Source organism: Aythya ferina (genome assembly GCF_964211825.1).
Source record: "Aythya ferina genome assembly, chromosome: 10".
Lineage (NCBI taxonomy): Eukaryota > Metazoa > Chordata > Aves > Anseriformes > Anatidae > Aythya > Aythya ferina.
Genome location: NC_140306.1, coordinates 5,186,609 through 5,214,498, shown reverse-complemented (window position 1 = coordinate 5,214,498; position 27,890 = coordinate 5,186,609). Strand labels below are relative to the sequence as shown.

At 47.9% G+C, this 27,890-nt stretch overlaps 1 protein-coding gene across 7 annotated transcripts in view; it reads right to left on the bottom strand.

The window, feature by feature from the left end:
• FRMD4B (FERM domain containing 4B) overlaps nt 1-27,890 on the bottom strand; it is a 114,386-nt gene that overhangs the window by 22,396 nt on the left and 64,100 nt on the right. For all 7 annotated transcript variants that reach the window (XM_084530875.1, XM_084530878.1, XM_084530879.1 and 4 more), the window contains exons 6-11: nt 18,012-18,068; nt 16,957-16,979; nt 3,922-4,005; nt 2,712-2,777; nt 1,678-1,735; nt 647-733 (exon numbers count right to left, since the gene is read on the bottom strand). In XM_084530875.1, the coding sequence (XP_084387001.1) occupies nt 647-733; nt 1,678-1,735; nt 2,712-2,777; nt 3,922-4,005; nt 16,957-16,979; nt 18,012-18,068 (375 nt within the window). The remainder of the gene's footprint in view (nt 1-646; nt 734-1,677; nt 1,736-2,711; nt 2,778-3,921; nt 4,006-16,956; nt 16,980-18,011; nt 18,069-27,890) is intronic.

The following is a 27,890-nucleotide window of genomic DNA, read 5'->3' as shown; positions in this document are numbered from 1 at the left end:
GCGAGGGAGCCAGCAGTGGAATATGGGACCCTCTGCCTTGTTTCAACAACAGCTGAAGTTGTTGGCAGAGTTTACTCGGCAGGAGACACACTGGGGAGAAAGGGGGTGGAAAAAGAGCAGAACGACTTCCAGTATTTGGCGTTTACTCTCAATCCCCCCTTATAAGTCATTGCATCATGAAAACATACAATCGCCTACAAAGGCCTGCAGTTTCACACAGTTCTGCTTGTATTTCGTGGACATCAGTGGATCTTCTCATTATTTTTCACACAAATTACACCTTTGAAAGCCAAACGAAACACTACTCAAGTACAAGGCCTTTAGTTTGGGGTTTGCAGAAGCCCAATTCCTTCACGCTTCTGTAGTTATCCTTGGAGACTGCCAAAATTCCTGCAGAGACTGTCCTGAGACCACCAAACTCAATACCACAAAGCTGCCAAAGGGAGCTGCTGGCTGTAGTCAATTACTTTCCAGTATTTAACCAAGGGGGGGAGAATTTTTACTGCCTGGATGCTAACAGGATTCTTCTGCCTCCAGCCCTTTGTCTTTTGCTCAGTTGTTTTATAAGCAATAGCTTAAAAAGGTACATAGTGGCATGCAACACCTCCCCACCAACCCAACAAATGCAATGATATAAAAAACTTACTTTTCTGGGCTTGACTTTGTCTTGTAAGTCGTACTGGCCTATCCCTTTATAACTTATTCCAAGCCACCAAGGGATTCCTTGTTTATCCTACAAAAGGGAAGTCTGCATGAACTGTGAGCTACTTAAAAATGCTACTTAAAAATTAAGCAATTCCAAGATCACAGCCTACTTCATTCTGTGACGAGTACAAGTAGGTAGGGAACAAGGACATTTTATGCAAACAAACTGATGTGAAGTGGATTGCTAAAGTGAATGTTGAAAATTTCTTCCATTGCCTTCTCAGGCAGAGGCAAGAAACTACATGGTGGTTGTGCAAAGTGGACAAAAAAGCAACAGCACTGTTGAAACAAATGGGTGTCACTCCTTGCAAGAGGTGGCTGTGAGGAGGAAAAGGTAAAGGAGAGAAAAAAATGTGGCCAATGACTGCATCCACTAAATTCAGGCATGACACAGCTGCAAGAGTGCAAACCATCGGCTTCCCAGGTACCACTGTCAAGGCCACGACTGAAAGTAAGGAGACATCACCTCTGCTGAGCTCTTCTGCAAAAAACACATTTGTCCAGTCTCTGCTCTACAAATGGAAATAAATAGTGTATTTCCATCACTCTCCAAAAATACTGTTCAACTATACAGCATCTTCCCACTCTACATGTGCACCCACTACTCGTTGCTATTTAGAAGCGCTTTTCTACATTGTATTTTTTCTAGTCTTGATTAGAAATGTCTCAAAAATATTAATTGTCTCAAATCTAGAAGTGATACCCAGTTTAATTAAGCTGGTATGAATTTAGGTCCTGATAGCATGACTGAAGGTTTTCATAGAGGTTCCTTTTTGTTTTCTATTGCACGTAATGCTTTGCTTCTCTCTGAAAACATTTTAAAAAGAGAACTGAAGAGGGAAAAGGTATAGAGGTTGAAAAATGTGGGGTTTAATTTTGACAGACGGGTACTGAATCATCAAAATACTCCTTTAGGAATGCAATCACATGTAATAAGCCAAGCAATCACATTATCTATAGACATTTACTAACCTTTACTCCATAGTAATGAACTCCATATGTTGGCAAAGCTTCTACCACTCTCATGTACCTGTAGACAGATTTATAGTGTATCAGATGGTTTTCTCTGGAGGAAATCATATCTATTAACATATTTTTTTTCACACATACATTCAGGACATGTCATTTATCATTTGCATATTTTGAAGACCTTAATGATTTAGTGCCCATGTTTTTGGAAAAAAATAGCGCCCGGGCTCGGGGAAAGATGGGGTATTTTGGCCCAGATAAAATAAATGGAAGATTTCTCATACTACAAAACATTCGATCTCCTATCAGAAGTTCAGAGAACTGAAAGCAAAACTTCCAGTTCTGAACTGAATGTGCAAGTCTTTTGGGAAACATTGGCAGGAGAGATGTGCTTATAATTATTTCATGATGGTGCTTTTGTTAAAATAGATAGCTTTCAAACGAGATTGTTTATGGAGTTGTACAATTGTTTCATGACGCAATTCAGACAACCACTGAAGAGATAGTTTTTTCTCTGTTCCTGTTGGAAGAAACCCCTGAATTATTGGGACAAAGTTGCAGGCCCTAAACTATGGGACAAAAAAAGCAAGTTGTCTACAATATGCAACTACAGCAATCATCTCAATCTTCTTGGTTCCCTGGGCTGTACTCATCCTGCAAGACCTTGTTTTTTGAAAACTAAATTCTGAGCATTTGAACACACGTGCATTTGTTTTCCTTACAGAACTTAAGGTAACATCCTTAGACTAAGTGATAGCAAGCAGGGTATGGAGAAGGTTTTTTTGAATAAATAAGGCCCATATTGTTTCTCTTACATTTGAGGTATTTGAAGGACAAGATACAACCTTAAGTGGAAATCTGTGACATCTAAAGCTTGAAATACTTTAAAAATATTACTCAGTAAAAATAATTCTGACAGATACAAAAGGCAAAGTTGGAAAGCAATAATAACCAAAAGAGCCTGCATTGCCACTTCTCAACAAAAGAGAAAAAAGTTCGTAAAAAGATCATCTTCACAAGGTAAGTGTCATACTCACTGAACAATGGCTTGTCCTCTGGTCAGACCTTTAATTTGTGTATAATGTTCAATTACTCTATCCTCACTGCAAAACAAGCAGAAAAAACACTTTAGAGGCTCAGTGACTTTTTTTCCCACATGTGATAGCATTTGTTGAAATTTGGGTGCCTGCTCAGCATGCAGAGAAGTGCCCCTCCGTACGCTTCTCACTAGTTTTCATTTTGTTTCTTGCTGATTTCTTTCCCACCTTTCATTAAGCAGTGTGGAGCTGCCTTCTAATCCCCACCACTGCATGCTGTGTTCCAGACTAATTACCAAATCATTTCAGATCAGCCTGCTCAACTGTAGATGCTGCTGCAGAATATTAGTACTAATTGTATAAATTCATTTTCACATTCTAAAGAAACCAAACTTCAAAGGATGGTTAGTGCTCCATATGTATGGCAGAAGTTGTTAAAACAAACATTTTCATCCTAGTGTATTCTTTTCACCTGACATTTCATAGACAAAGAACTATAGATTTGTCAGCAGTGACATTTTTACATTTTTCCTGTTACATACTGTAACATTTTCTTTTAGTGGAGTGAGAAATAAAACGTGCATTTAAGTGTCAGACACTTGAATGCAAAGAGAAACCAACAGTATTTGTTCTGAAAGAAAAAATCATAAACCTAAGAATGAAATAAGTGAGGGAGTCAAACTTGAATAAAGGGCATGAATTACAAGGAAACAAAATTGTTCATTCATCCCAAATGTTGTATTCCTTTATGGTAGATTCAAGCCACAGAACTGGACCTGCCTTTCTGTTTCCAGCTTTTCCATCTCATCTCTTCCCCGTCCTGTTGAGAAGTTAGAGAGCGGCTGGGTGGGCACCTGGCACCAGCCAAGGTCAGCCTACCACAGAGGCTCTGCTGTTTAGTAGTTGAAAAGGTGCTCTTTGCAAACACAGACTTGGCCAGGATTCAGATTCCATCTCTTTCTAATGCATGGTGCCCACTTACTTTGATCCAGCAATTTAATTTGAGCGAACTTTCAGTCAGGGATTTGCATCGGATCTTGTGTAATTTATAACCTTCTAAAATTGGAAATGCTTGAACACAAGCAATTAGCCGAGTCTTTTAAAACACGGGCTGAAAACTTTTAAAACATTTTACAAAACTGTTTAAAAGTGATCTTGTCATTACTACCCATAACAAAGATTTCCATTTTAAATGAATTGAACAGCTCACCAGTAAGCAAGCGATGGATGCTCCTGCAGCGTCTTGGTAGGGAAGACAGGCAGCGTCTTCAAATCTTTCCTAGTGTTTTCATCACTAAAAGCAAAAATGGCACAGAGTCAGTGCTGGTGAATCATTCATGCAAATTGCCGGTTTCAGCGGAAGGAAAGGGTTGTATTTGCTACCCAAGAACAAGGTGGATTGCCCCATATCAGGCCGTCATAGCAACGTAACTCTAGAGGCCCGCTCATGTGACAGTAATGTACATGGTGTCGTGCAGACTCATGTTGTAACTCATTATACAGACACGTGATTATCGAGTTAGTCAGGCCACTGTGGCGGGAGTGTGGTATCAATATTTATTTTGCACACACTCAGTTTGCAAAGTACAGACTGAGCTCTCAACAGCTGCAGAAGGAAAGCTTTTGCCCAAAGGCAAGGCTTGCAGTGCTATTTTTGCTCTATCTTTAGCTAAAATCCTTTGCAGTAGACAATAAATTCCATGAAGCAGCATGGCATTTGTCAAATCTCAGAGTTTGACACAGATCCAATTCAAAACAAAGGATTTCAGTTCATATACTTTGAAATATTTTTACTGGAAGGAGTTTTCCTGGAGTTCACATTCTGCAGAAAGTTCAAATATTTTGGACTCTAGGCCCAGCCCCGAACAAAATACAGGCTGTTGAAATATGTGAATGCAATTTGTCACAAAACCAACAGCAAACAGCAGAATATTTTAAAACCTATTTGTAGGCATCAGTAAAATGGTGAATATTTTCTCCTTATATGCTCTATTAATTAATCAGCTGAAAGTTGCACGCCTCATTTCTGCAGGATTTCTGCATGCCTTCACAGCAGCGCGAGCAAGCATGAACACGACTGTTCTGTGAAAAGAATGCAGCAGTCATGTTCATCGGCATCTGCCTCGACTTCTGCAGCCAGGCTTTCCTTGAAGGTGTTTCCCTGCTCCCGAGCTCTGTTTTCATCAGCGTCCACTATTACAAATCCCATCTGAGCTGCGTTGCCCCTCTTCCCTCAAAGTGACTTATGTGCACCCGTATACCAGATATCAGCACAGAAACCTGCTCTGACACCACACATGATCCACCGCAGGTGGAGGAGGCAATGGAGGTTGCACTGAACCACTCACACCTTCAGTCTCACAGCAGATGTCACATGGAAGGCGCAGTAAATTAAAAGTTTTTGTGCCTCCAGCGAGCGCAGGCTAATTGCTCTCCAAGCTTCTTCCCCCAGCCCTGACAATGCGCCTCAACCCTGACTAAGAGGGACCACCTCTGGGGACCAGGAAACAGTTCAATCAACAGCGTATTTATTCTTCAGCGCCTTTGATGAAGTTGCCAAGAAGGGGGGTGGTCAATTAGCACGCAGGAGCTGTTGTTTCTGAGCTCTGCAGCCGGAGCTCTTCTGCCAAGAATATGCACTTTTCTTTGCAAGCTGGCCAGCTCCCAGCTGCCACAAATGGGGACATCTGGGTAGAAAATCAGGATCTCTCCTCTCGGTGCTCATAGGACCAGCACTCACAAAAGCAAAAAGAGGTTTTATTCACCCCTTATAAGCTTGTTGATGGTATCAAAAGGCTGCAAAACATCCCAGCTTGCAGCGCAGAGACAGGTTACCAGGGCTTTGTAGGGCCACATGAAAATGCAGACAGATCTCACCCTCCTGAGGTCTCAGAAACCAGAGTGAAAATAAACCAAACCAAAAAGACCATCCTAAAGCTAAACAAAGCAAAACAAAATGAAAAACAACCAAAAAAAGAAAACAAAGCCCTGAGCAACCTGGTCTTAACACATAGCTGACCCTTCTCAGAGCAACAGGCTGGGCTAGACAACCTCCTGAGCTCCCTTCCAACTCAAATCATAAACTCAGGATAATTTATTATTAAAATAAAGATTTCCTACTATTTTAAGCCTGACTCATAACTGTAATGGCCGCATTAACAGACAGGGCTGGCAGGGAAATACAGTGAAGTAGGAGAGGGTTTCAGAAGGAAGCGATAACAAAATAGCTCATTTTTACCACACAAAAGGGTTGTTCCTCTAAATATATAGGTTCTCAACACAAAAGATTCATAATCAGAGGTTTAATAGCAGGTCCCTGACCCCCTATGTAGAAGCCTCGTTGCCGGTGAACAACAAAACGCCCAAGTGAGGGCTGAGGCAGTGACGAGGCTGATGCTGGGAGATGAGAGCTGAGCCCCAGGGGTGCAGCCCCCTCTCTCCTACCCCACTGCAGGGCAGGGACACGGGTGATGCCTGAGCTGCCACCACAGCAGCTCGGTCAGGATGTCCCAAGCTCTCCTTCACCAATCGTTACGGCATCAGCAGCCTCCAAGGCACCGTCTCTCCACAGAAACGCCACCAACCTCAGCAGCCGTGTTCTACCACGCACGGAAATGCCACATTATGTCCCACACGTTGGGACATCGGTGACTAAAGGGCTGCCATCATTTCCGAGGCGGGACCCACCCCTCCAGCGCCGACCCAGAACCGCAGGCCCTGGGGCAGTTCGTTCGCAGGCAGAGCCCAGGGAGCTGTGACGACTTTTAGCGGAGCTGGAGCTTCTCTGTTCTCCTGCCAACCTGCAAATCTACCCAACGTCTCGTAATAGCAGCAAGTACGCTCCTTTTAGGAGGCCAAGTTGCCCCTTGGGACTTGCCTTGCTGAAGGGACCTGACCTCGTAGCTGGTTCAAACGCAGTCACGTCTCGTTGATCTGCAGCTCTGCACCCTATCAAAATGGACTTATAAGGCCTGAATGTCTCTGAGAAGCCACATGAGAATTTTATTTTTTTTCCTGCATAATCCTGAAATTAAGCATGAAACAATCCTAGAAAAATGCGAAAGACCTGGAGAACAGGGCACAGCGCCTCGCACGCTGAACGCCTTCAGAGCAGGCTGGCACTCAGCAGCGCAGATCTGCTGACTGCGCACTCAAGGATTAGCATTTGGGATGATTCACAGCTTCGTGGATAATAAAAGCCTCAAGTGGACCTCTTCCCTCCTTCACCAGAGTTCATTATCACTTCATCTGCAGAGAGGAGACCAAGCACGTCTCCCCTTGACCCTCGGGATCACTTTCCCAAGCCCTCTGAGCCCCAGCCATTCCCCAGAGGTGACGACTGCAGATAGCAGGAGCGACGGCTTGAATTATTACCTGTTCCTGTCTAGTTTCACAACAACCACAAGGCAATGCAGAAACCAGAGGGCAGACAGCCCTGGCTCCAGCTGCCCTGCCACCCAAACAGCCGCCCAGGCGAGAGGACAAGCGTGGTGCTCGGCGCGGCCGTGGCTCAGGGCCGCTCTCCTCAGAGCCGCAGCAGGCCCAGGCCAACGGGACCGAGAGGGCCCCACTCGCTTTTTGTCTGACCCCAACTACAGAGGGGGCTTCTTGACTGGTGCTTCTTGGCAGAAGGCCCACACGTAAACTTTAAACCGCCCAGAGTCAACGGGACTGAACATTTTTGGCAAAAAGGTTTGTTTATTTCCCAGGAGGGGAATCTAAGAGAACACTCGTCTCAAGTATTTTTCCACTATGGAGAAGAATGAAAGAAAACAAGCTGATAGACCCTTTCCTTTCCATTCCGCCCTCTAAAGGGGAGTTTCCTCCCCAGCAGGTACTGAGCAGAACCTGAACTGCTGTAGGCAACGTACATGCAAATCTACACCAGACCCTCCTCACACCGAGCCTTAGCTTTCATTTGGGGTATTGTGTGCTTGATTTTCTGCTCAGTGCCAGCTCTACAGGGACCGAAGGGCCTAAATAACGTCTCTAAAATAACCAATTGCAATATTTAACCACACACCGTACTATGAATAGAAGTTCCCACATCCAAACTACTATCTTTAGCAGGAACCCAGTACAGATCCTATGTGCTTCCTACAGCCTGCTGACCTGCCAGGGAAACGTTAGGTGTCTAAAACCCCACCAGAAAACTTGGTTCCTGAGGGGGGAACCAAGTCAGACTACCATGGCATGCTCTGCTGAAAGCACATTACTAAAATTAAAAGAGACATATTTATGCTCCCAGAAAGTGTATCCTCACAGCTTGTAATAGCATGATACAACACTCCCTGCCAGGCAAAGATTTAAAGAACTGTGCTAATTAAGACCATTTGTTAATGGCTGCCCGGGCTTTTCCCTGCGCCCACTGTCACAAACAGCTTATGCCTGCTGCTAATGCAGTAATTCAAGGCAACAGACGTAGATGTAATAAGACGTGGTTAATGAGATTAACATAAAATGTGAAGAGCAATAGACACACCCACAGCAGCAAAGGCAATATGTTGGACTATATCATAAAAAGTTAAGCCGCATCTTCTTTGTAAATATTAATACATCGATAAGAATAGGACTTCAGACAACTTTTAACTGACTGAAGTGACGGCAGGTGTGTGCCTCTACCGAACCGTGTTGATAACACTCCAGTAGGCAGGAATTTATCGCTGGGGCAAGTTCACTGTACAGTGATTTTCCTCTGTTCTCGAAGCCTCTTGTCCTCATGTAAATACTGGCTCTTATACTTCTGTGTGATCATTAGAAAGCTTCTCCTGGGTCCTTCTGAATGTGACTGCTTTACATTTGGTTTGTTCTTGTAATGAACTTCAGGCGTACCACCAGTGGAATTTAGAGTGGCCTTGTTTTTAGAAAATACCGACCAACCGCACAAGTTAACCAGAAAGCTGTTTCACTGACACCAACAATCAGCAGCCACTTCTGAGAATCGCATGCGAGACGGAGAAACGTGCAGCTCCACAGCTAAAGAAAAATACAGCATTACCCTGCACTGTGCAGATGCGTCAGAAATTTTCCATTAAGATTTTTCCTTCTTATTCTCTTCAAGATGTTCGGAGCTAGTAATATAAATGATTAAAGGCTAAGTGCACAAGAACATCCCATGCTGCTGCCTGCACCCAGCCTGGTGCCACAGTGGGCAGACTGAGGGTGGCATCACCGAGGTCTCCACGTTGTTCCCCTTCCCTTCAACCTTAGCTGACAGGCAGCAACACGGGCTGTCACGTTGCAGCTGGACTGCTTCGGCAACAGGTGCATTTCCTGCAGGTTTTTGTTTGGTTTTAAAATAAACAGAAGGGCCGAGCAGGCTGCCTCGCACGCTCCCGTGGAGGCTGGTCTGCCCTCCAAGGTACTACATGAAACAGGTGTGGGGAGGAAGCAGCAAAGCAAGGGGGGAAAAATGAGCAGGGTTAAAAGTGCAAGAGAAAAAAGGCAGGGAAGGAAGACAGAGCGGGGAAAGTAAGGGGAGAGACAATTGATTTAGCAGCTTTTGAGTAAGTCAGAGCACCAGGATCTTGGCAGCAGGATTTTGAAATGCACTCTCTGACAAATCCTCTTTTGTGACAAATGCCAGACGTTTCCCATCATTTCCCAGCCTTTCAGTTTTATGGTCTGATGGCACACTCAAGAAAGTTATTTTTTCCATTGAAGGAAGACCAGGACCTGGAAAGGCCATGAACATGGGGCTCCCATCTGCACAGGGCAGCCAGAGCCTCCCCCCAGCCAGCGGGGAGCTTCGCCAGGCAGGCAAAAGTTTGCCACTTGAATAGCAGATAAGAACCGCCTGCTCAGAAAGGTATTTGAAGGAGCATTTTTAAGAGCTTTCCAAAGCCTGGACATGAGAAGGAACATGATAAAGAGTGCAGATGGCCTTTTCAATGCCAAGCAAATGTTTCAGGCTTGTTGCATATCTATGCTGGGGCCATGCTGCTAGCCCAAGGCTTTCCATGCTGTGCTGCAACCTCAGTTTTAGTGCCTGACCTTCAGCTCCAGCCCTGCTCTTTTAGGCTAATTTCTCAGCTTCTCGAGCCTCCCCTGACTTTCTGAAACGGCAGCAGCACCTGCTCATTTCACAGCGGTTTGGTGACTCCATGCATCGGCTTCTGGAAAATGTAGCAAGAACACCACAGAAAAAACCAACATCTTTTACAGCAGCTCTATGAATGAACCTCTCTCTCTGAGGATGTGGGAACCAGACAAATGATTGTGAGATGCTCCTGGAGCCCCCTGCCAATGAGGTACCATTCATATGTTCCCTTCTGCAGGCAGGGAACAGGGTGGCCACAGAATATCTGTCCTAAACCTTCACTTCTTCCACAGCTCTTGGCGTGAAGTACTAATATTTTGAAGACAAAATCCTTTGGTGCTTGAACAAAACACCCACGGCTGCTGATGGCTAATGGTCCCACGGCCCTGGTGCCACAAAGCCTCCTTTATGAAGCTGCAGCGCATGTTAGCAGGGCTTCTTGGTCAGTGCAGACAAAGCAGAATGGCTCTGCTTCACCTGGGGACTCACTGTAGAGCAAAATATGGCCATTCACAGCTGATACAACGCTTGAAGGATCCCAAGCCCTTCCTCGCAACAACCCGCTGTTATTTCTAACACTCACGCTTTCTTCCTGTTCGCACAAAAGTCAGATTAGCCACATTAGTTGTGGTTTTTTAGCATGTCTGAGTGCAGCAGCAAAGCTCAAAGCTTGTTATCACAGCTCTGCGTGCTGATACAGAGATACACGCAACCACAAGAAAAATAAAGCATCCAAGTAACAATAAAGGCCCAGTAGTCTGCAAAAGCAAGGAGCTGATGCTGAAGAGCTGTCATCCCATTTCCTGTAGGCACAAAACACACACTGCTGGTTAGATCCCAAACACCACGAGGGAGGAAAAACAAATGAGGATTTTGTTGCCTTTTTTTTTTTTGTCTGGAGGCAGACCAGAGCTCAGACTGCTGCTTGCAGCCTGTGGTACAGGACTGGAGAACCTCTGAGCACGCACAAAAGCCCTCCCTAGGTGGCTGGGTTGTACCCACCATAGCACTGCTTCTTTTTGAGCTAAAAGTGCCTTAAATGAAAAGACGAAGAACTGAAAGAAAAGACTGCTGAAGGATCCTTACATATGACAAAACACCATGACCGCTTTTGCTGCCCCTCTGGAAATTGTACTAACATCTTGCATATAAAATACAGAAATGTGTTACTTACCCAACTGCCATAATTATGTGTAACTATTAGAGTTACACTATAATATCCAAGCAGCAAATCCCCAGAGATCAAAATATTAAATTACTCAAAGCACCCTCTTTCTTTCTCCATTTAATTCTTTGCTCACTTCACTCAGTGCTTCCACCTAATTCAGGCTAACTCAACTGCTGCATACTATATAAATTCCTCAGCAGCCCTTACAATTTCCTATTTTAAAATTGTTCTGTTAAAAAAACCCACAATGCTAAAATGACAGCATTTCAGAGATGACACATGCTTTGGTCTGCCCTGAACTTTACAAGTAGCACTAGCAGAAAACAAAATGTTGGTGTTAAGTCTAGCAAAAAATTGGTGTCTTAAACACGACTTTTTGTAATTGCACCTGGTCTACACAATGAATTTCAGCTTTTTACTGAAGGGAAGAAAAAAAAACAAAACAGGAAAGAACAACATTTCCACCTCAGAACTACTGCCTGAGTGTTTTGGGAGATGGAGTTAGGGAGCTCAGTGGCTCCTTGCCTGGCTCCTTCACTACACGTTTCGTGTGATACACTTGGGGGTAGGAATCTGAACATGAACTCAAGAAAAGCAAGAGACTTGCACGCGGCTATGGAAAAATTACTAGTTTTCAACCAGCTTTTCTTTCAAGAAGGTATAAAATTCAATTAATCAGAGAGAGATCTCTGTGAAAGTGGGTATCTGACATTTGTCAAGTAGGGAAATCACCACTGTATGAAATATGTATTAAACATTACTTTCCTTTCCCTAAAAGTGTTTATTTACCACCTCCATTCTTTACGTGTTCCAAATGAAGTGAAATACATAATCACCTCCCTCAGCAAACAGGGTCGAAGTTAATAAAGCTGTGCTCGTCGTGTTCCACATTAGTTATTCACTGCAGCAGCGAGGGCAGGAACACACAGAGCCAGGTTTGACTGAGCCAGAGTTAATGGTTCATGAGCAAGTGCCTAGCAAGGCATTTAAAAAAAAAAGTAGAGTTGCAGCTGAAAGGCAAAACACAGTGACTCACTCGGCAAACAAGGAACCGTAGAGCAAAGTGGGGACAAGCACAGCACCAGCGCGCTCAGCGCTGATTTCCCAGCTGTGCAGACACGACCTCCAGGGAGCAGTGGGCTGTGCTGGGGAGAGCCTCTGTAAACGTCGCTGCACAGGCATCTAAAATATGCAATTGCATTAAAAGGAAAATCCAAAACTAAACCGAGCTGGTGTCTATGACAGGCACCAGACAGCTTCAAGAACGTGGATCCTACCGGCTCGTTTATGTCACCCACCGGTACAGCCCGTGCCCTGCTTGGAAGGAAATCCTTTGGGGCTGCCAGAGGCACCGGGATGTGCTCAGGCTGAGAACACCACCACCACGGTCCCTTGAGGTGGGCTTGCAAGGTGGGCTCCCACCACACTGCATGGATCCCTACCAGACCTCCCCAGGATGGGAAAATAGGGACAACGGGGGAATCTGCTCCAAATCTGTGCTTCTGCTTTGCCCCAAATCCTGGCTGTGGCCACACCTGGGGTTTGGTCATTTGAACCTGGCGAGATTTCCCAAAACAGGCTGGACAAACTGGCTCCGACAATTCTCAGGCGTGTCCTGCTCCTGATGCCAAGCTGGTCCTTGGGTAAGCGCGGCAGCTAGCAGGTGCTTCGCTGTCAGACACCCTCTGACTTCTCCAAAGCAGCTATTTCCTAGCACTGCCCACATCACCATTTCCACGTTCCTTTCCATCAACAGATTCTCCCTCCAGCAATCATACTCCCAAGCAAACATTACCCAAAATCTAAGAGTGAGTGCTCGTCTTAATTAGGAGCAAATTCCTGATGCCAGTTTTCTGCGACTAGACCCAGCGCTTATTTTACTCTTTGATAAAGTTTGTAAAGTTTGGAGCTTCTGAGCCAGTTCCTCTATCGCCACAGCCAGCAAACGTATCTTTCACACAAACCTCTTCCTGCTGCAGACTGCCTTTATCACCCACGTAATGATAAACCCCAGTGTCTCACACATGTCAGCTATCAGGAATTCATTATTTTGTCTGTGTTATGTTACACCAGTCAGGAGTTATCTTTGCAGCCCACAGGCCAGAATCAAAACCGAACGTGTCAGCTATTTAAAGGGAACGGAAGCCCTCCTCCAGCAACTTCATCAGCTTGCAGGGAGCGGGGCTGCCTTGCGGTCCTACAAGTGTTATTGTGGAAAATGGGATCCAAGATTAGCAGTCAGAGATCATTTTTTTCCAAAAGTTACTTTCTTGATATAGTCCAAGCAGCTAATCTGATTTTAATAAACTCTCCAGCGTTGGAAGCACAGCATTTTTGGTACTATCAGTCATCACGGCAGTTACAAACTCTTTTCTCCAGCTACAAAGAAACACAACGCTATCTACTATTGTACAGCATTTCTGAGGGCAGATGCGTAGTCTGTAAACTAAGTACAAGTAAATCATTTATTTTGCAAGGAGACAAGACTGCATGTATTGCATAGTTACACGGTGAATAATTTCCAGCCTGGTCTTGTAATTATTCTGACTGTGTCTCTTTAAAATTAAAAAAAATAAATCCTAACATAAGCAGAACATACACTTTGTCCCCCCCTCTAAAAAAAAAATAAAATTCAACTGTGCCAGAAGCTGCAACTTGAATCAAATTCTCTTTTTAAAACTTTTGCAGAAAGTTTAAAAATTCAAGAATTTTTAAAGCAGGGTTGCAGCTTTTTTCTGTTCCATTGGTAACCATGCAAGCGGGTGACTGCACCTAAGGAACACAGCTTCAAAACTATGCTAACGTTCATGACTTGCGTTTTGTTTGGGGTTCTTAATACAGGAGCTGGAGAAGATGAATGAGTTCAGAAAGAAAAACAGACAAGTCAGAGTCCTAGATCAGGTGTGGGCAGCGAACACGAATGAGCATCACGTCCCTCCTCCTGAGCAAAGTGCACCAAGCCATGGATCAGGAAGGCAGAGGGCCATCGACGTGCAGCATCCCAAACTTGCTGCCAGCATCCCAGACACAAACCTCTCGAAGGAAACCTGTGCCTGCCTCAGCCCTGACGCTGCCCCACACCCGGGAGAGATGGGGCACCTCCGCGGCACGCTCTGCATCACCCAGATGGGTGACTACTGATGGTGGCCGGGATCACCAACCCAGTAAACAGGAACAGGAACTGGGCGTGCGGCGAGCTGCACCACTGCGGCACGTTGCCATCTTCGCTAATAATTCCTCCTGCGGCCCGTGGTAATTTGAGGCCACCTTTGAGAAACCAGAGTGATCCAAAAAGGGCAGAGCTGCACCGGGCATGCCGTGGGTGTAATTCTGAAGCCTGTACTTAACAGCCTGTAAGGCTTTATCAAGATGTCTTCAACCCGGTGTCTTTTCCAAGTGGGAATTGAGTGTTTCGTGTTGCTCTCTGAATGACAGAGCACATGTCCTGGTGCCAGGAGGGCAGCCCAGCACCCTGGGGACCCACCACCGCACGGCACCTGCAGGGGCCAAGCCGCAGGGACCCTCGTGTGGCCGTGCTGGCAGCGCTACTGGGCTGCAAGGGCTCCCCAGGGTCACCTCCGTGGTGTAGGAAACCTAAAGTTTTTACTTCCTCCAAGTGCCCGCACGTCAGGTTTGCTCGCTGAAAATGAACAGATTTCCAAAGAATGTGCTCACCCACTCAGCCCAGGAGGATGGGGGGTGGCTCTCAGGAGATTACTGCGCTCTTCCAGCAAGGTCTTATCTGAGAATTTGAGCAGCGGGTTGGGAAAGGGGTTACTGGAGAGCAGTGGGAGTTTAAAGCACTCGTACCCTGGTACCAGTCTGTGTATTCCCACCCGGAGTCAGCATGAGGGATGTGTGCCTGCCAAAAAGCTCCCAGGAGGTGTGTGACACAAGCAGAGCTCACCAGTGCTGCCTGGACTGGCCCTTTTTAACTCCCAGCACGCTAAGCTCCAGGACTTGGGGCGATTCCTGTATCTACGGGAGTTCATTCAGCACTAATCCTACATATAAAAAAAAATTAACCAGGCTGTTCTCACGTAAGCAGAAATGGTGCAAGAGCCGCATTCCAGAAAGTGACTCAAAGTGGAATTGCCAAATGATAGCGCACGGGGAGCACATCGCAGCGAGGCACCGCAGACGGAGGAACCACAGGGCACGAAGGGCGGGCAGGCTGCAGCACCGCGTCCCTGCTCCCAGCGGTGCGTGTGCCAGGGAGAGCACTCACACAGTATCTTTGTTAGATAGGTCGGTAATTAAGCTCGTGCTTTATCATCAGCGGTCCAAATGACCACTTGTGATATGTAAAATCAAATTCCTTCACTGCCGGGGGCTGGGACAGCTGGCTGTGCTCATTTGCTACGCAGGCATAACTTTTTTTCTTTTTTTTTTAATACAGTGAAAGCAATTGCCACAGCTATGATCTCCTGCAAGAGGCAACTCTGGGAAGAGCTGCACGTGGAAAAGGAGATCAGTCGTGTAGTTCACCTCTTCCCTCCCATTTTCTTTAAATACTTTTGAAGGTAACCACAGGTGACACACTCCTTCCAACCTGTCAGCTGAGGCATGTGAAATAGCCACGTACACTGTTCCTGTGCAGGTGAAGCAATGCTTACAAACCTATTTATTGCAAGTGATAAGGAGTCAGAGTTAAGTTCAAACCACAGAAGGGAGGTTTTAACTATAAAGGTAGGTTTTAACCTTAACCTCTTTTCTTGAGATCTTGTACCAGGCTAAGAGAGCCCACGCCACCAGCGGCTGCAGCTTAATGAGTCACTTCTTGACAAGTGAACTGTGGCAATGTGAGTTCTCTGTCCCTAAATTAAGCAAAGCTTTGGGAATCACTGTGAAATCAGGCAAGATGAGCAGTCTGGTGAAACGGGCAGCATGTTGAGGCTATAAGCAATATCCTGAGGGTCACAAAGCAGGTCCACAGCATGAATAGGAACAGAAATCATCTGCAGAGCCAGCCCAGCCAGCTGATCTTAGTCACAAGGGCATCTTTTCCTCCCTGCAGGCATCACAGCACACCAACAAAAAGCAGAGGGAGCTTGGTGATGGACTTCACACAAAGCCTGTCCTTCAGTGGAGGAAGGACCGGCACTTGGAGAAGGGGTCTCGGACCAAAGAACTGGCACTGAGTTGACAACCACACACAGCAGGAAGAGCAGAGGATGTCCCTGCTGCAGGTTTTGGCAGCCAGGTGCGACTCACGGCCTGCGTTTTTACAGGTAGCTCTCTGCTGAGCATTCTCAAAACCCGTCTGTTGCAGCAGGAGAGCTGTGGCAGCAAAAGTGTAAACACATCACTCCTCCTCTATAGAAACTCAGCAAGTAGTAAAACATTAACGCAACCAAAGCTGACCTTTTGGATTTCTATTTGCTTAGCGAGCTGTTTCTAATTGAAGGCCTTTTCCCCGGGCTCCAACAGCTCCGAGTGCGACCCCAGCTCCCCTTACAGCCCCCAGTGCTGGTTACCCAAACCAGTGCACGGAGGTGAACCCACAGAAAGCGATTTCCAAGGGCAAGCACCCTGGGAGGACGCAGCTTCAAACAGCCAAAGCGCAGCACACGGCTCGCACACCAGCCACAGCACAAGTGTTGGGTCAGGTGCGGGCACAGGGGGAGGCCCCAGGGCAGCTGCAGAAGAAAGCAGCTCATTGACTTCGGTGGGCAGCTGGCGAGCTCCACAGCCCCCTGCACGCGCTGCTGCCGGGTGGGCAGGGGCACGGGCAGGGTTGGAGCCGAGCTGCAAGGCTGTTTTCTCCCCGTCCCACTCAGGCACGCACATTTGGGGAGGAGAGCGGAGAGGGATGGCCTGAAAATTGGTTTGATTCAGAGCATGTTCACAGAAGGACTTACTCACCCTGCGGACTCAGATTTTATCCAGCCTAGCGGTGCATTTTGCTTTCTGCAGCCGCTGCTCCCGGCTGGACTTCGCCCCCCCCCCCCCCCATTTCTGATTGTTTGAAACACAATGCAAACCAACAAAAACACATCCATCAAGCACATTAGGGTTAGAAAGGAAAATGTTATTACCTGGAATAGTCCCCTTTCGCTTCCTACAATTGAAAAACAGTGACAGAATTAAAACAAGATCTCTTCAAAACTCCTCGGTTTTCCCAGCATTGTTCGCTGCCCCACTCCCACAGCTTTTTGGCTGGATCCCGACCTCAGCTCCACTCATGCGGAGCCCAGAGGCTGCCTGCATGCACTCAGGAACAGGACTTGGCCCTTTACGCTTCCAGCTGTAGATTATCCACCTACACCATAAATAATTCTGCTTCTAGAAGGGGGATGAATTTCACGATCCAAATCCCACGTCTCTTTTACTGCATGAGAAGTGAAATCCCGTTCTCTCTCTGGCCGACCAAACCCAGCTAAAGGTCGGCTTTACGAGCAGGTCAAACTTTCGGGAGGAACTGGGCTCGCTTCAGATGGAAGCAGCTCGGGCAGATCAAGGCACTGCAGCTTTGCGGGAGCATTTTGTCAGTGACAGTGTGTGTGTGTGGGAGGGAGGACACGACCAACATTTTAACAGGAGATATTTATTTCACAGAAGGTGGTAAATAACCAAAGTTTAAGTCTGAGGACAACACAACTTGATGAAGGGGAGAAAAAGTTACCATAATTTAAGATAATAGATGTATAAACTATGTGCTCTGAAAGAAAAATTCACAGGCATCACACAAGTTTTAGCTACAGTATCATACTCTTCTCTTTCTTCCCAGATCTCTAGCATCCAGTTAAATTAAAAGAGTGATACATTGGATAGAAACCTGCACAAATAAATTACTTCCCCTGATGAACTTTTCCTCCTTCCTTCACTCCTCCAATTGAAAATTCCACAAATATACATTTTCTTGCCTAACCTAAAAGAAAAACAGCTCCCAACATTTGTAGCATTTTTTTCCCCCTCTTCAGCTACAGAGAATATGAACTACACCGCGTGGTTTTGTCTTCATAGAGTGGAGGAAAAAAAAGGCAGCACGCAGCTGAGCTAACAAGTCAAGGGGCTGCACATGCCGAAGCTGCAGAGTTGCTGATAGGAGAAAGGCACCGTGCGCCTCCAGGCACGAGAAAAAAGAGCTTACCTGCAAAATCAGGGCTGCCAACTTGAAGACGGTCTCGCTCTCGACCTCGATCTGCCCCTGTGCACGGAGAGAGGAGAAGGTGAGCGCTGGGAGCCCCGCACCGCCCGCCCCCTGGGACGCCCGCCTGCCGAGGGAAGTTCACCCGGGGTTTGGTCACACAGGGTTTGGGCGAGCAGCATCGCTTCTGCCAGCAGCAGCTGGGGGGGAGCCCAGGCTCCGAGCAAGTCCCAGCCCTCTCGCCGCCCCGGGACTGTTTCTCCCCTTCCGTGAACACTTGCTGTGCGCACAGGGACACAGGGTGTCCGTTCCCACCTCCCCCAGACTCCCCCCCCCCTCTCTTTTCATGCCATTGCGTGTTGGCTTTCTAAATGTGTTTTATTGCACACGCCCTGCCAGGTACCTGATCCTGCACATTTTAAAGCACTGGCCGTGAAGAGAGCAGGTTGTAGTGCAGGTATTTATGGCTCTAAGCACACCACCTCCCCCAGGCAGAGACCTCGGCTTTGTTTTGATGGTGGTATGCACACCCATGATGCTAGATAAACGCTGCTTATTAATCACGAGGCCATTATAACTAATTTTCTTTTACCACACACAGTCTGGAGATCTTACAGCCTCCAAATCCTGCAAGTACATGCGTTTTATTGCAATGCTCAGAGGAGCTCTACAGCCTCCCACTCTGGAAAGCTCAATTCTTGACCCCACTCCAAAACCAGGCAGAGTCTTGCAGTCATGGCCTGAAAGCACAACGATAAATGCTAAAGCATCAGAAGTACACGTGTATTTTTTTTTCTTCTTTTTTTAAGCTTGCAATCTTAAGTGCAATCTTTCCAGATCAGTCTCTAGCAAGCAGAAATCCTGCTCTTGGTTCTATCTGGGACCAGCAATAGGACTGGGAGAGTAAAAGAAACACACTTGCAACTCAGCTCTGTTTGTTGGAGCTACCCAAGCCTATTACACCCTGCAAACCACCCGTAAAGCACAGAATTGGCCCAGGAGCCATCCCTTGAATTTTCAGATTTTTTTCTTGTTACCCTTCTGCAAGTGAAGGTAGCGCACGTGATTGCCTACCCGCTGCCACCAAGATCCCAACACGCAGCCCTGTCCCTAGGATTTGTTGCCTGAATGAGGGACAAGGCAGACCAAAAGCTGAAATAGTGCCCAAACCAGGGCAGCAGGAAGACCTACAGACTCACGGAGATGCAGGGAAGTGACATCCCTAAATATATAAGTCACATCTGGAGCTGGGCTAATTAACTACAGCTGCAGGTCTGGCCCACGGAGAGAAAATTCAAAAGCGAGCAAACAAATCATTCAATTTTCATGGAAAGGAAGTTTTTTGCCAGCTTTGTCAATAAAACATTCCAGCAGCAGCGCTCCCCGGGGCGGCTCCGGGAGGGCAGACTCCGAGGAATTTCCCCTTCCCAACAGGTGTGGCAAGAGCTATGCAGAAGTAGCCTCCAAAGCATTCCCAGACATTTTATTAGAAGAGGAGGGGCACATCACAACGTAGGAGAGGGGGAAAAAAAAAAAGGCTTCAAATTCTTCTTTCCTTCAGATCTCTTTAATGTAGATGCTCGGGAGAAAAGGCAAGGTTCGCAGCCCCATCGGTCTTCACGTAGGTGCAAGATGAAGGCACTTTGTTACTTCCAGGTCTGCAGCAGGTTAGTCTTTGTCATGCACATCTCAGCCGCCTTTTTAGCTTCAATTTAGCTTCAATTGCATCTGCTCAAACAGCCTCTGAAGGAAGCAGTGGTGGGGAGGATACGGGACACCAGTCCTCCCTGCACCATGCTCTGCACCAATAGGGGGGAACCCAGACTTGAGAAAAGGCCATTGCCCAGCAGGAAAAACAAGCTCCAGTTGAGCAAAGCCCTCCCTGGACCACAAAATCAGGGAAAACGGGGCCAGAAGGGACTTTAAAAGCTCATCAAGACCATCTCCCTGCCCCGAGGCAGGATCGGCTGCATGGGGCTCATCACCTTTATGCTACAACAAGCTCAGGGAGAGATTTACCTAGCCAAATGCAATCCTCACATCAAAGGGCCCCCGCTCTTTGTTGCAGGCTCCAAGGAAAACTCTGCAGCGTTTGGGTGAGCCACTTCAGCTGCAAGTCCCTGCTGACCCACAGCGAGAGCTGCTGCTGGCATTACAGGGGTGTTGGAGACTTAATAACTGAACACCTCTTCGCTTTTCATCTTCAAAGCCTATCCCTAACATTAACTAATTAGCCACGGTAATTACGAAGCTGCTCTTATGCGTTGGTTTGCTTGGTCCTAAATACAAGCTGCAGGGAACTCTGGTCACTTTACCGGGCTGCTATGGCATTTCCATGGACACTGAAAGTGAACTCCCCAACCACCTCATTTAGGGTTTCAACAGGCGGAACAGAGGCCTCCCTCCTTCGGGAGGCGCGGTTTCGGTCACTGCTTTCACCGGGAGGGTTTTGCAGAGCCGGCGTCCTCACTTTCAGAGGTGCTTGCTTAAAAGCTGCGTTTAGGAATGAGCAGGTAGGGAAGTCCTCCATAGCCTGGCCTGTTTTAAACAAGATGCTGAAGGCGTCTTCACTGGAGGACCTTCCCCATCCCTTTTATCTGGGATACCTGATGGTACAAAACACACACGCTTGGTAACACTCAACCACAGCAGGTCAGCCAAAACCACTTTCTGTGTAAGTATCCCCACCTTGATGCCAGAACTTAAAACTTTTACTTATTTTTCCCCTGCACTCTCAAACAGCCATTCCCAGGTTTTGTCCACACCGGTACCTAAAAGTGCTCTAAAAAAGCCTTTTTGTACAGGCTGGACAGAACCTAATTATCACCAGGTATCGCCATACAGTAACTGTACCCCCAAAAAGAAAAAACACCACGGAGCAATCAGCAGAACCCCTACCTTTCAAGGGGCTAAAATCAAAGGACACGGAGGGGAAGGGACTGACCTGAGGGCACGCAGTAGCTGAGGAGCAGAGAGATTTCAAGCAAGGGATCCCAGAGCAACCTTTATCTAACAGACTGATGCTGTACAACTGACAGTCTCTTGGACAATTCCCTCAGAGCCTGGGATTATTTTCCATCATAATATAATGTTATTTGCCATCTGGTTCCCCGATTAGCCATCGCTATAATGGGATCCAGCCCTGGGCTGTCAAGGAGTTTGGACAGCCTTTGACTTGACACAGACCCGTACAGCAACACACATCACTCACACAGGACCAGGGCTCTCTCCTCTCTCTGACAATATTGTGATTTTGGAACAATCCTTCAGCCTCCCAGGCTGGCAAACAGGGGGCTCTGTTGTAGCCCTGCTTTAACAGCAAGTTCCAATTTCAAAACCAAATGGGGAAGAGTGGCTGTAAAAAGGTTCACCTGCAAAACCTGGAATTTCAGCGCAGGCTTCGGTAAGTAGGCGCAGCCCTGGGAGCCAGGTCAGTGAAGACTCCTGTGGTTGTGTTTTCGATGAAGATGGAAGGTGTTCCTGGATGTGTCCCACGTGGGAATAAGGTCACTAGCACGAGGTTAAGTAGATGGATGCAATTCAGATAATGAAATCTGAGTCTTCGGCATTTTAGATGTAAATAAGTTTGAACAGAACAGAGGGTGCAGCTCTAGGGGAGGGATGAAACTGATATTTTTCAATTAGAGTTCGCACAGGGACCAATCATTTCAACCAGGAGACAGCCTCACCCCCTCACGCAGCTCTCCAAAAGGCCACCGGCTTATCTAAACAGTGCGTTTGGTCCAGTGGATTGGGGTGGCTTTGTCACCCTGACAGACGTCGGAATAATAAAAGGTTGGAGCAGATGCCCAGCCCAGTGAGCGTGCAGCAGGAATCCAGCAATATCTCCACAGCTAGTAAAAAAACAACTCTTGCCTTCAGTGTCCACAGGCAGAGTTCAGCCCCTGGTTCAGACAGGAGCTCAGGTCTTTGCCTGCACTGAAACGGGCTCATGAATGTGATAAAATCACAAGGCTTGGTGATGAATAGAGCAGCGAGCCCTCATTAGACACAGCATCAACACGGGAACTGTCAGAGATACCCGTCTGAAAGCCCGATGAAAACGCAGAACAATGACGATAGCCAGACGAGCACTAACTGTGCTAAGCAAGTCTTTAGGCTGTTTAAAGGATATTTTTTTAAAGCAACACAGGAGCTGTCATCTTTAACTCCTGAGAGCCAGAGCAAGAAATTAAAATTGATAGTTTCTTCAGTCTTTAATTTCTGGAGGTTACGTGCCCTCTGACAACATTTCACGTGAAGATTTGAGAATTGAGTTATTCAAGAACCTCTTCCCTCAAGCCAACCTCTTAAAAAGTTGTATTAAGCCAAGATACCCCCCAAAATCCACACTATGCCTGAATAGCCTCGAGACAGCTACAATATTGAATATAATTACCTGTGATTTCTGAAAGGTGATTAAAAAGAAAGCTGAAAGGGTGCAATTAGAGGGAAAAGGAAGGAACCAAACGTCTCCAAGAACGTTGTCAAATTGCGGATGGCAATTAGCTGGGTGTGGACCCAGAACAAGTGAACAAAGCCACGCCAGCTCCCATGCCCTCACCCCCAGCACTGCAGCAGCAGCTTCCCACCAGGGCCCCGGTGCCCACAGACGTGTCCCGAGCACCCAAAGGTGCAAGGTCAGGTCCCCGCAGAGCTAAAAGCTTCGTGTCTTTCCTGAGCTCAAGGCTTCCATGGGAGCAGAGATGGCAGCAAGGTGGCCTCTGCAGGGCCACACACAACCTGTTACACCACGAAACGAGAGCAGCCCTGGAAGAAGTAGGTCAGGCAAGCTCAGCAACTCGCTCTGAGCAGCGATTACACTGAGGAGGCACAAGGCAGCGAGCAAACAACCTCCAACCTGAGAGCGACACCGCCAGGGGCTGCTCTGACGCCAGGCGTTTGCAGCCACCTCTCCATCCCCCGTGGGTTGTCTGCAGTCCCTGCTGCCCCACAGAGCGCCCCCATCGCAGTCCTGCTCCCTCCTGGATCTGAAGCCCCAAACCTTGCTGGTCCCCTGGATGCTGCAGCTCTTCCCTGCAGGAACTGCCCAGCTCATCGGCTCAGGCCCTTCCAGCCAAAAAAAATCTGTCGCTGCTGCCCGGTGTCACCTCGCAGGGAACGAAAGCTTCAGGTTTCTGTTACACCCTTTATTTCGCTGTGGTTGCCAGTCATCCTCACCCCATCTCCTTTGTCTGCGCTTTATACCTTAGCCAAAACCGACATGAACCCCTGGGGACAGTGACACAGTCTAGGGGTAACTCAGAGACTTCTCGATGCAGTTCAGCACAACAGGGCCCCAGTCATCTGCTGCTGCTTTTTCTTCCCCCCTGCATGAATACAATGTAAAAGCAAAAAGCAAAGAACAGGGAAGAACGCACAAAGTCTTCCCTGTGAGCCAGGATATACATTAAGCCTGGTGATTCTTGCCAGATAATCACAGCCTTTCTCTTTCCTGCTGCAACACCACGGCGAGATACCCAGCACCTGAACGCCAGAACAGGCTGGGGTGGCACAGCATCTTCACCCGTGGCCAGAAGATCGAAGGTGCAGACCTCTCCATCACAGTTAATGCCAGCAGTTAGGCTCAGAAGGAGGTGACTATGTCAAGAGGTGTGAGTTACGAAGCTTTGGCTGACAACTAAATCCTCACGTGCAACGGGCCGGCCCAGATACACCTGGGACACGGCTCCACCTCCCCATCGAGAGCCTCAACAGGGCTGGGGCACCATCGCCTCTTACAGCAGGCAGCCTCAGACCAGCACAGAGCCTCTGCAAGCAGCTGCGGAGTCCTTTGACTACACCCACACCGTGGCCAAGACCTCCCCAAGCCACCAGTGCAGCCCAGTAGGAGGTTTCACAGGGTACTGGTGAGTATGGGGCTCATGGGGACATCTACCAGTTCCCAGCAGCTTAGGGTCCTGCCTCCTGCCAAAAGACAAGTCTGTCACACTGCGTTCACAGGCATAGCTCTGCTGCATCCCTCGCCTCTGCTCACACACCACCAGGGGCTCAGGGCATGGAGGTGGCCCCCAGCACCCACAGGAGGAAATAACAACAGCCCCCGAGGTGGAGAAGAGAAGGACAGCTGGTCCTGAGCTTCACGTGGGCCATCTCCAGGAGCAGGATGACAAACCCAGGCAACAGACAGAGCGTATTTTAATAGGGTTGGCTAGGATCAGGCTATACCGTGTTACAGCCTGCATGGGAACGCTCCCCGGTCCCTCGAGATGGGGGAGAATTAGGAAATATCTGCTGTAAACCTTTCGAGAGCTCTCTAATATACAGCCACTCTGCTCTCCGCGAGCTGGAAGCCAGCCAGGCTTTATGCTCACACCAGGGGGCTGTTTCAGCAGCTCCTCTTGGTAAGCACTGGTCTTCTGGCTGCCAAGGGCTCACAAGCATCGCTGCTCACGAAGCTATCACGGTTACAGATTCCACCAAAAACTTTCATTTCCTTTAGCTTTTTCTTTCTTTTTTTAAAGCAACTCTCGCACGTCCTTGAAACGAACGGGAAATTAAATAAATAAATCCCCCAACACACACACATAGAGAGAGGAAAAGGGGAACACGGCCAACTTGACCAAGCTCTTAGTTTACAGAACATATTTTAAGGACTGGCAAGGAGTCAACCGTATGGCTGCGGAGCTATAAGGAGGTTAGCTCTAATGCACAATAAACTTGACAGTGCTTCGCTAGCCAAGTAGGGTGTTAGTTTTCCAAACTTGGCTGTTTTGAAAGAAAAGACAAATTTATCTTTCCAAATTTATCATCAACATGTGCTTGACCGGCTCCTACCCACTTCCTTTAAAAGTGTCCCAGCCACGGCCGGGCCCTGTGCAGTAACATACCAAACGTGTTACAAAGCTCTCCTGTCCCTGCACAAACATCACTTCTGATACCCATTTCACCTGAAACCAAGTGCTGGACTTTCCCTGTTTAAATTCCAGCTGTACAGAAGATTTCAGAGATCACTGTAAATCTAAACCCAGCTTCTTAAATTCAGTGACAGGAAAGCAAGCCTGTAAATTGAGGTTGTCACCACTGAAGGTTTTCAGGCAGCGGCTCTCAAAGCCTTAAAAAAAAAGAGAGGCATGGAAGAAAAGAGAGCCCAGATGAACAGAAAGCACCCTCACTGCAGTTTCCCAAACACATGTGGATAACCAAGCTTATAACCAAGTCAGAGAGGCCCTTCTGCAGCCCTGGAGATGAAAGCTTCAGCAGCTCCCAGCTCGTGCTCAGCGGCCCGTGGTGTTCCTGGCAGCAGACGCGGCTTCTGCAAGCTCCAACCCAGAGAGCGCCGATGCTGGAGCGCAGGAGCCAGCCAGCTGGCCCGGCCACACAGAACCGCGATGGCCACAGGACTTCAGCGGAGCGGGGAAGAAATGGGCAGCTCGACATGAAAGCAGGGCAGGGCGAGAGAGCTGGCAGCACTCGTTGCACAGGCTGGAGGCCAAGACGTGTGCACGCAGCAGCGATGAGGAAACGCCGGGCGCTCTCACGAGCGGAACGGTGAATGTTGCGCTCGGCTTCGTAAGCGGTGAGACACGGGGAGGGCAAGGCCAGCAAAGCTGGAGTGTGTTGGCAAATCCAACAGAGGAAGTTTATTTTCCAGGTGTGTGAAGTGGTGTTGCATTACACCGTGCAACAGAAGGAAAGTGCCGACGCAGAGGTGGGTTAAGACGGAGCACGTGTGGGGGAACTTCGCAGCGCAGCGCCGGGCAGTTCTCTTTGCTCCGGGTGCAGAGCTCCAGCACTAGCAAAACATGATCTACAAAAAGAGAAAAGAGCCCCAGTCCTCAGTGCTTAGGGCAAAGGGGTCTCCTTTGCTGCCCAGCTGCTTGCAGGGGATGAGGGCAAGGCAATGGGAACAGGCAGAGAACGAGGTGGGCTGTACAGGATGGCACAGGGCAGCAGAGGCACAAAGGAGCTCTGACAGAAGAGCTCGGAGGTGGGTGAGTGGGTGAGGAGCAGAAAGAAATATATTTCTGGCAGCAGAGATTTTATTGTCTACGTTGTCTCTCCCTTGCCAAAGTGACTATAGAATTTGTGAAATGTGCAAGCCCCAGATTCTTCAAACCCTTGTTAGGGAAGTGCAGTAGCCAACTTGCAGAAAGGAGCGAAAAGGATTGCAGGAATCTGGAGGTGAAAGGTGAGGAAGAACAAGAGAGTGGCTGTTCACTGAAGATCACTAAGTCAGCCTTCTCCAGCTTCAAAACTTTAATTCAGCTTTTTATTCCATTATATAAGATATAAATTCTGTAAACTATACTAGCATAATAAATATATATCATATGCTATCATTTTTGTTCCTGAATTTTCATTCAGCCCCAAGCAAAACCTCTCTGGAGTAATGCGGGGCAGGACAGTCAACACACACTGCCCAGCAGCCTGGACCCAGCGATGCTGGACATCATGAGGACTTTGGAAGTGGCTTTGTGAAGGTAAAAAACATGACGGGCTTTTAAGCAATCTTATTACTGCAGGCCTTCTCACACCCCAGTATAGCAGCAGCTCTCCTTCCAGCACATTCCCAACCCACACAGAGCAGAGGTTTCAAGCAAGGATTTGGGCTAGGACACAGCCCTGGTACTGTGCTCTCCAGCACACCCCTGCGCATTGAGGAGCACGGCAGAGCACACAGACTGGGCAGGGGGTGCCACTTTTTGGTGCATTGGGGTTTTCTCACTCTGAATGCAGCAAGGAGGGAAAAAAAAAAGCAAAGCTGGGGCAGGTCTGAACTGCCCAAGCTGGATCAACAACTGCGCAGTGCCAGGGAACATTCCTCGCCATCATTAGCAAGCACCAGCCACTTGCTTCACTGGAGCAAGGGATCTGCATGCAGGGAGCTGATGCTGCACCCCGCAGCAGTGACCAAGGAGGCTGCAGCACCGCGCCAGCACACACACTGCAGTCGGGGTGCTTTGTGCCTCCTTTTGTCTGAATCCCATGGGCTGGATCCACAAGAATCTGTCCCATGTGCACATCACGCTGCTTGAACTCTAGAGCGACCTTAAGCTTACCGTGTGGGGTAGAAAAATATTTGAAAGAGAATTAATTCGAAGGTTAAAAGCCACTGAACCAAGCAAACATCTTGAAAGTAAATAAGCTTTAAATAAACAGGTTGAGTCCTACCCACTTTCCCACCCACCTGTGTTCCCATTGCTACACATCCCTCCCCGTGCATGTTGGCCATCTCGGTGTATGTACCATGTTCCACATCAGCTGAGGTGCCAGGCAGAGTGCTGCTGGCACGCAAGGACCATGGTGGCACAAGCTGACACGACACGCAGAGCGCAGCGGGGATGAGTTAAGAGCCCAAGAGAAATAGGGAGAGCTCTGGCCCTGCAGTGTTGGGTGTGCAGGGAGAGAAGGGCTCCCCTCCTGAGTTTGTGCAATGCAGGAGAAAAAACTCTGAGTTCAGAGCTGCAGCACCTCAAACCAGCTGCAGTTTCACAGAGCACATCCCAAGGTGGAGGGGATGCGGGCAGCAGCAAGGGGTCTCGTCCCCTTCCCACCAGAGGAAACGGCAGGGACAGGGCACACGCAGCCACCACCTCTGAGGCTGTCCCTGCCCAAAACCATCACTGGAAGCAGCTGGGAGGAGGCACACTGCTGGGGACAGCTGGCACTTGCGTTGCTGCTGGTTAGAGCACACTCCCGGAGAGCAACGGGGGAAAATCAAGCAGCCTTCATGCAAACCTCCCTGCTCCCGAAGCCCCGAACTGGACGGGGTGATGCAGCCTGCTTATTGCAGCACTCTGCGCGTGATCAGCGCTTCCCAACTATCAACACTTCGTTTCAATAAGACCAAGTTGTGCTGTTTGAATAATATTTATCTGGGCCAGAAGTGACTCTCTATTAGCTTGATGACATATTTAT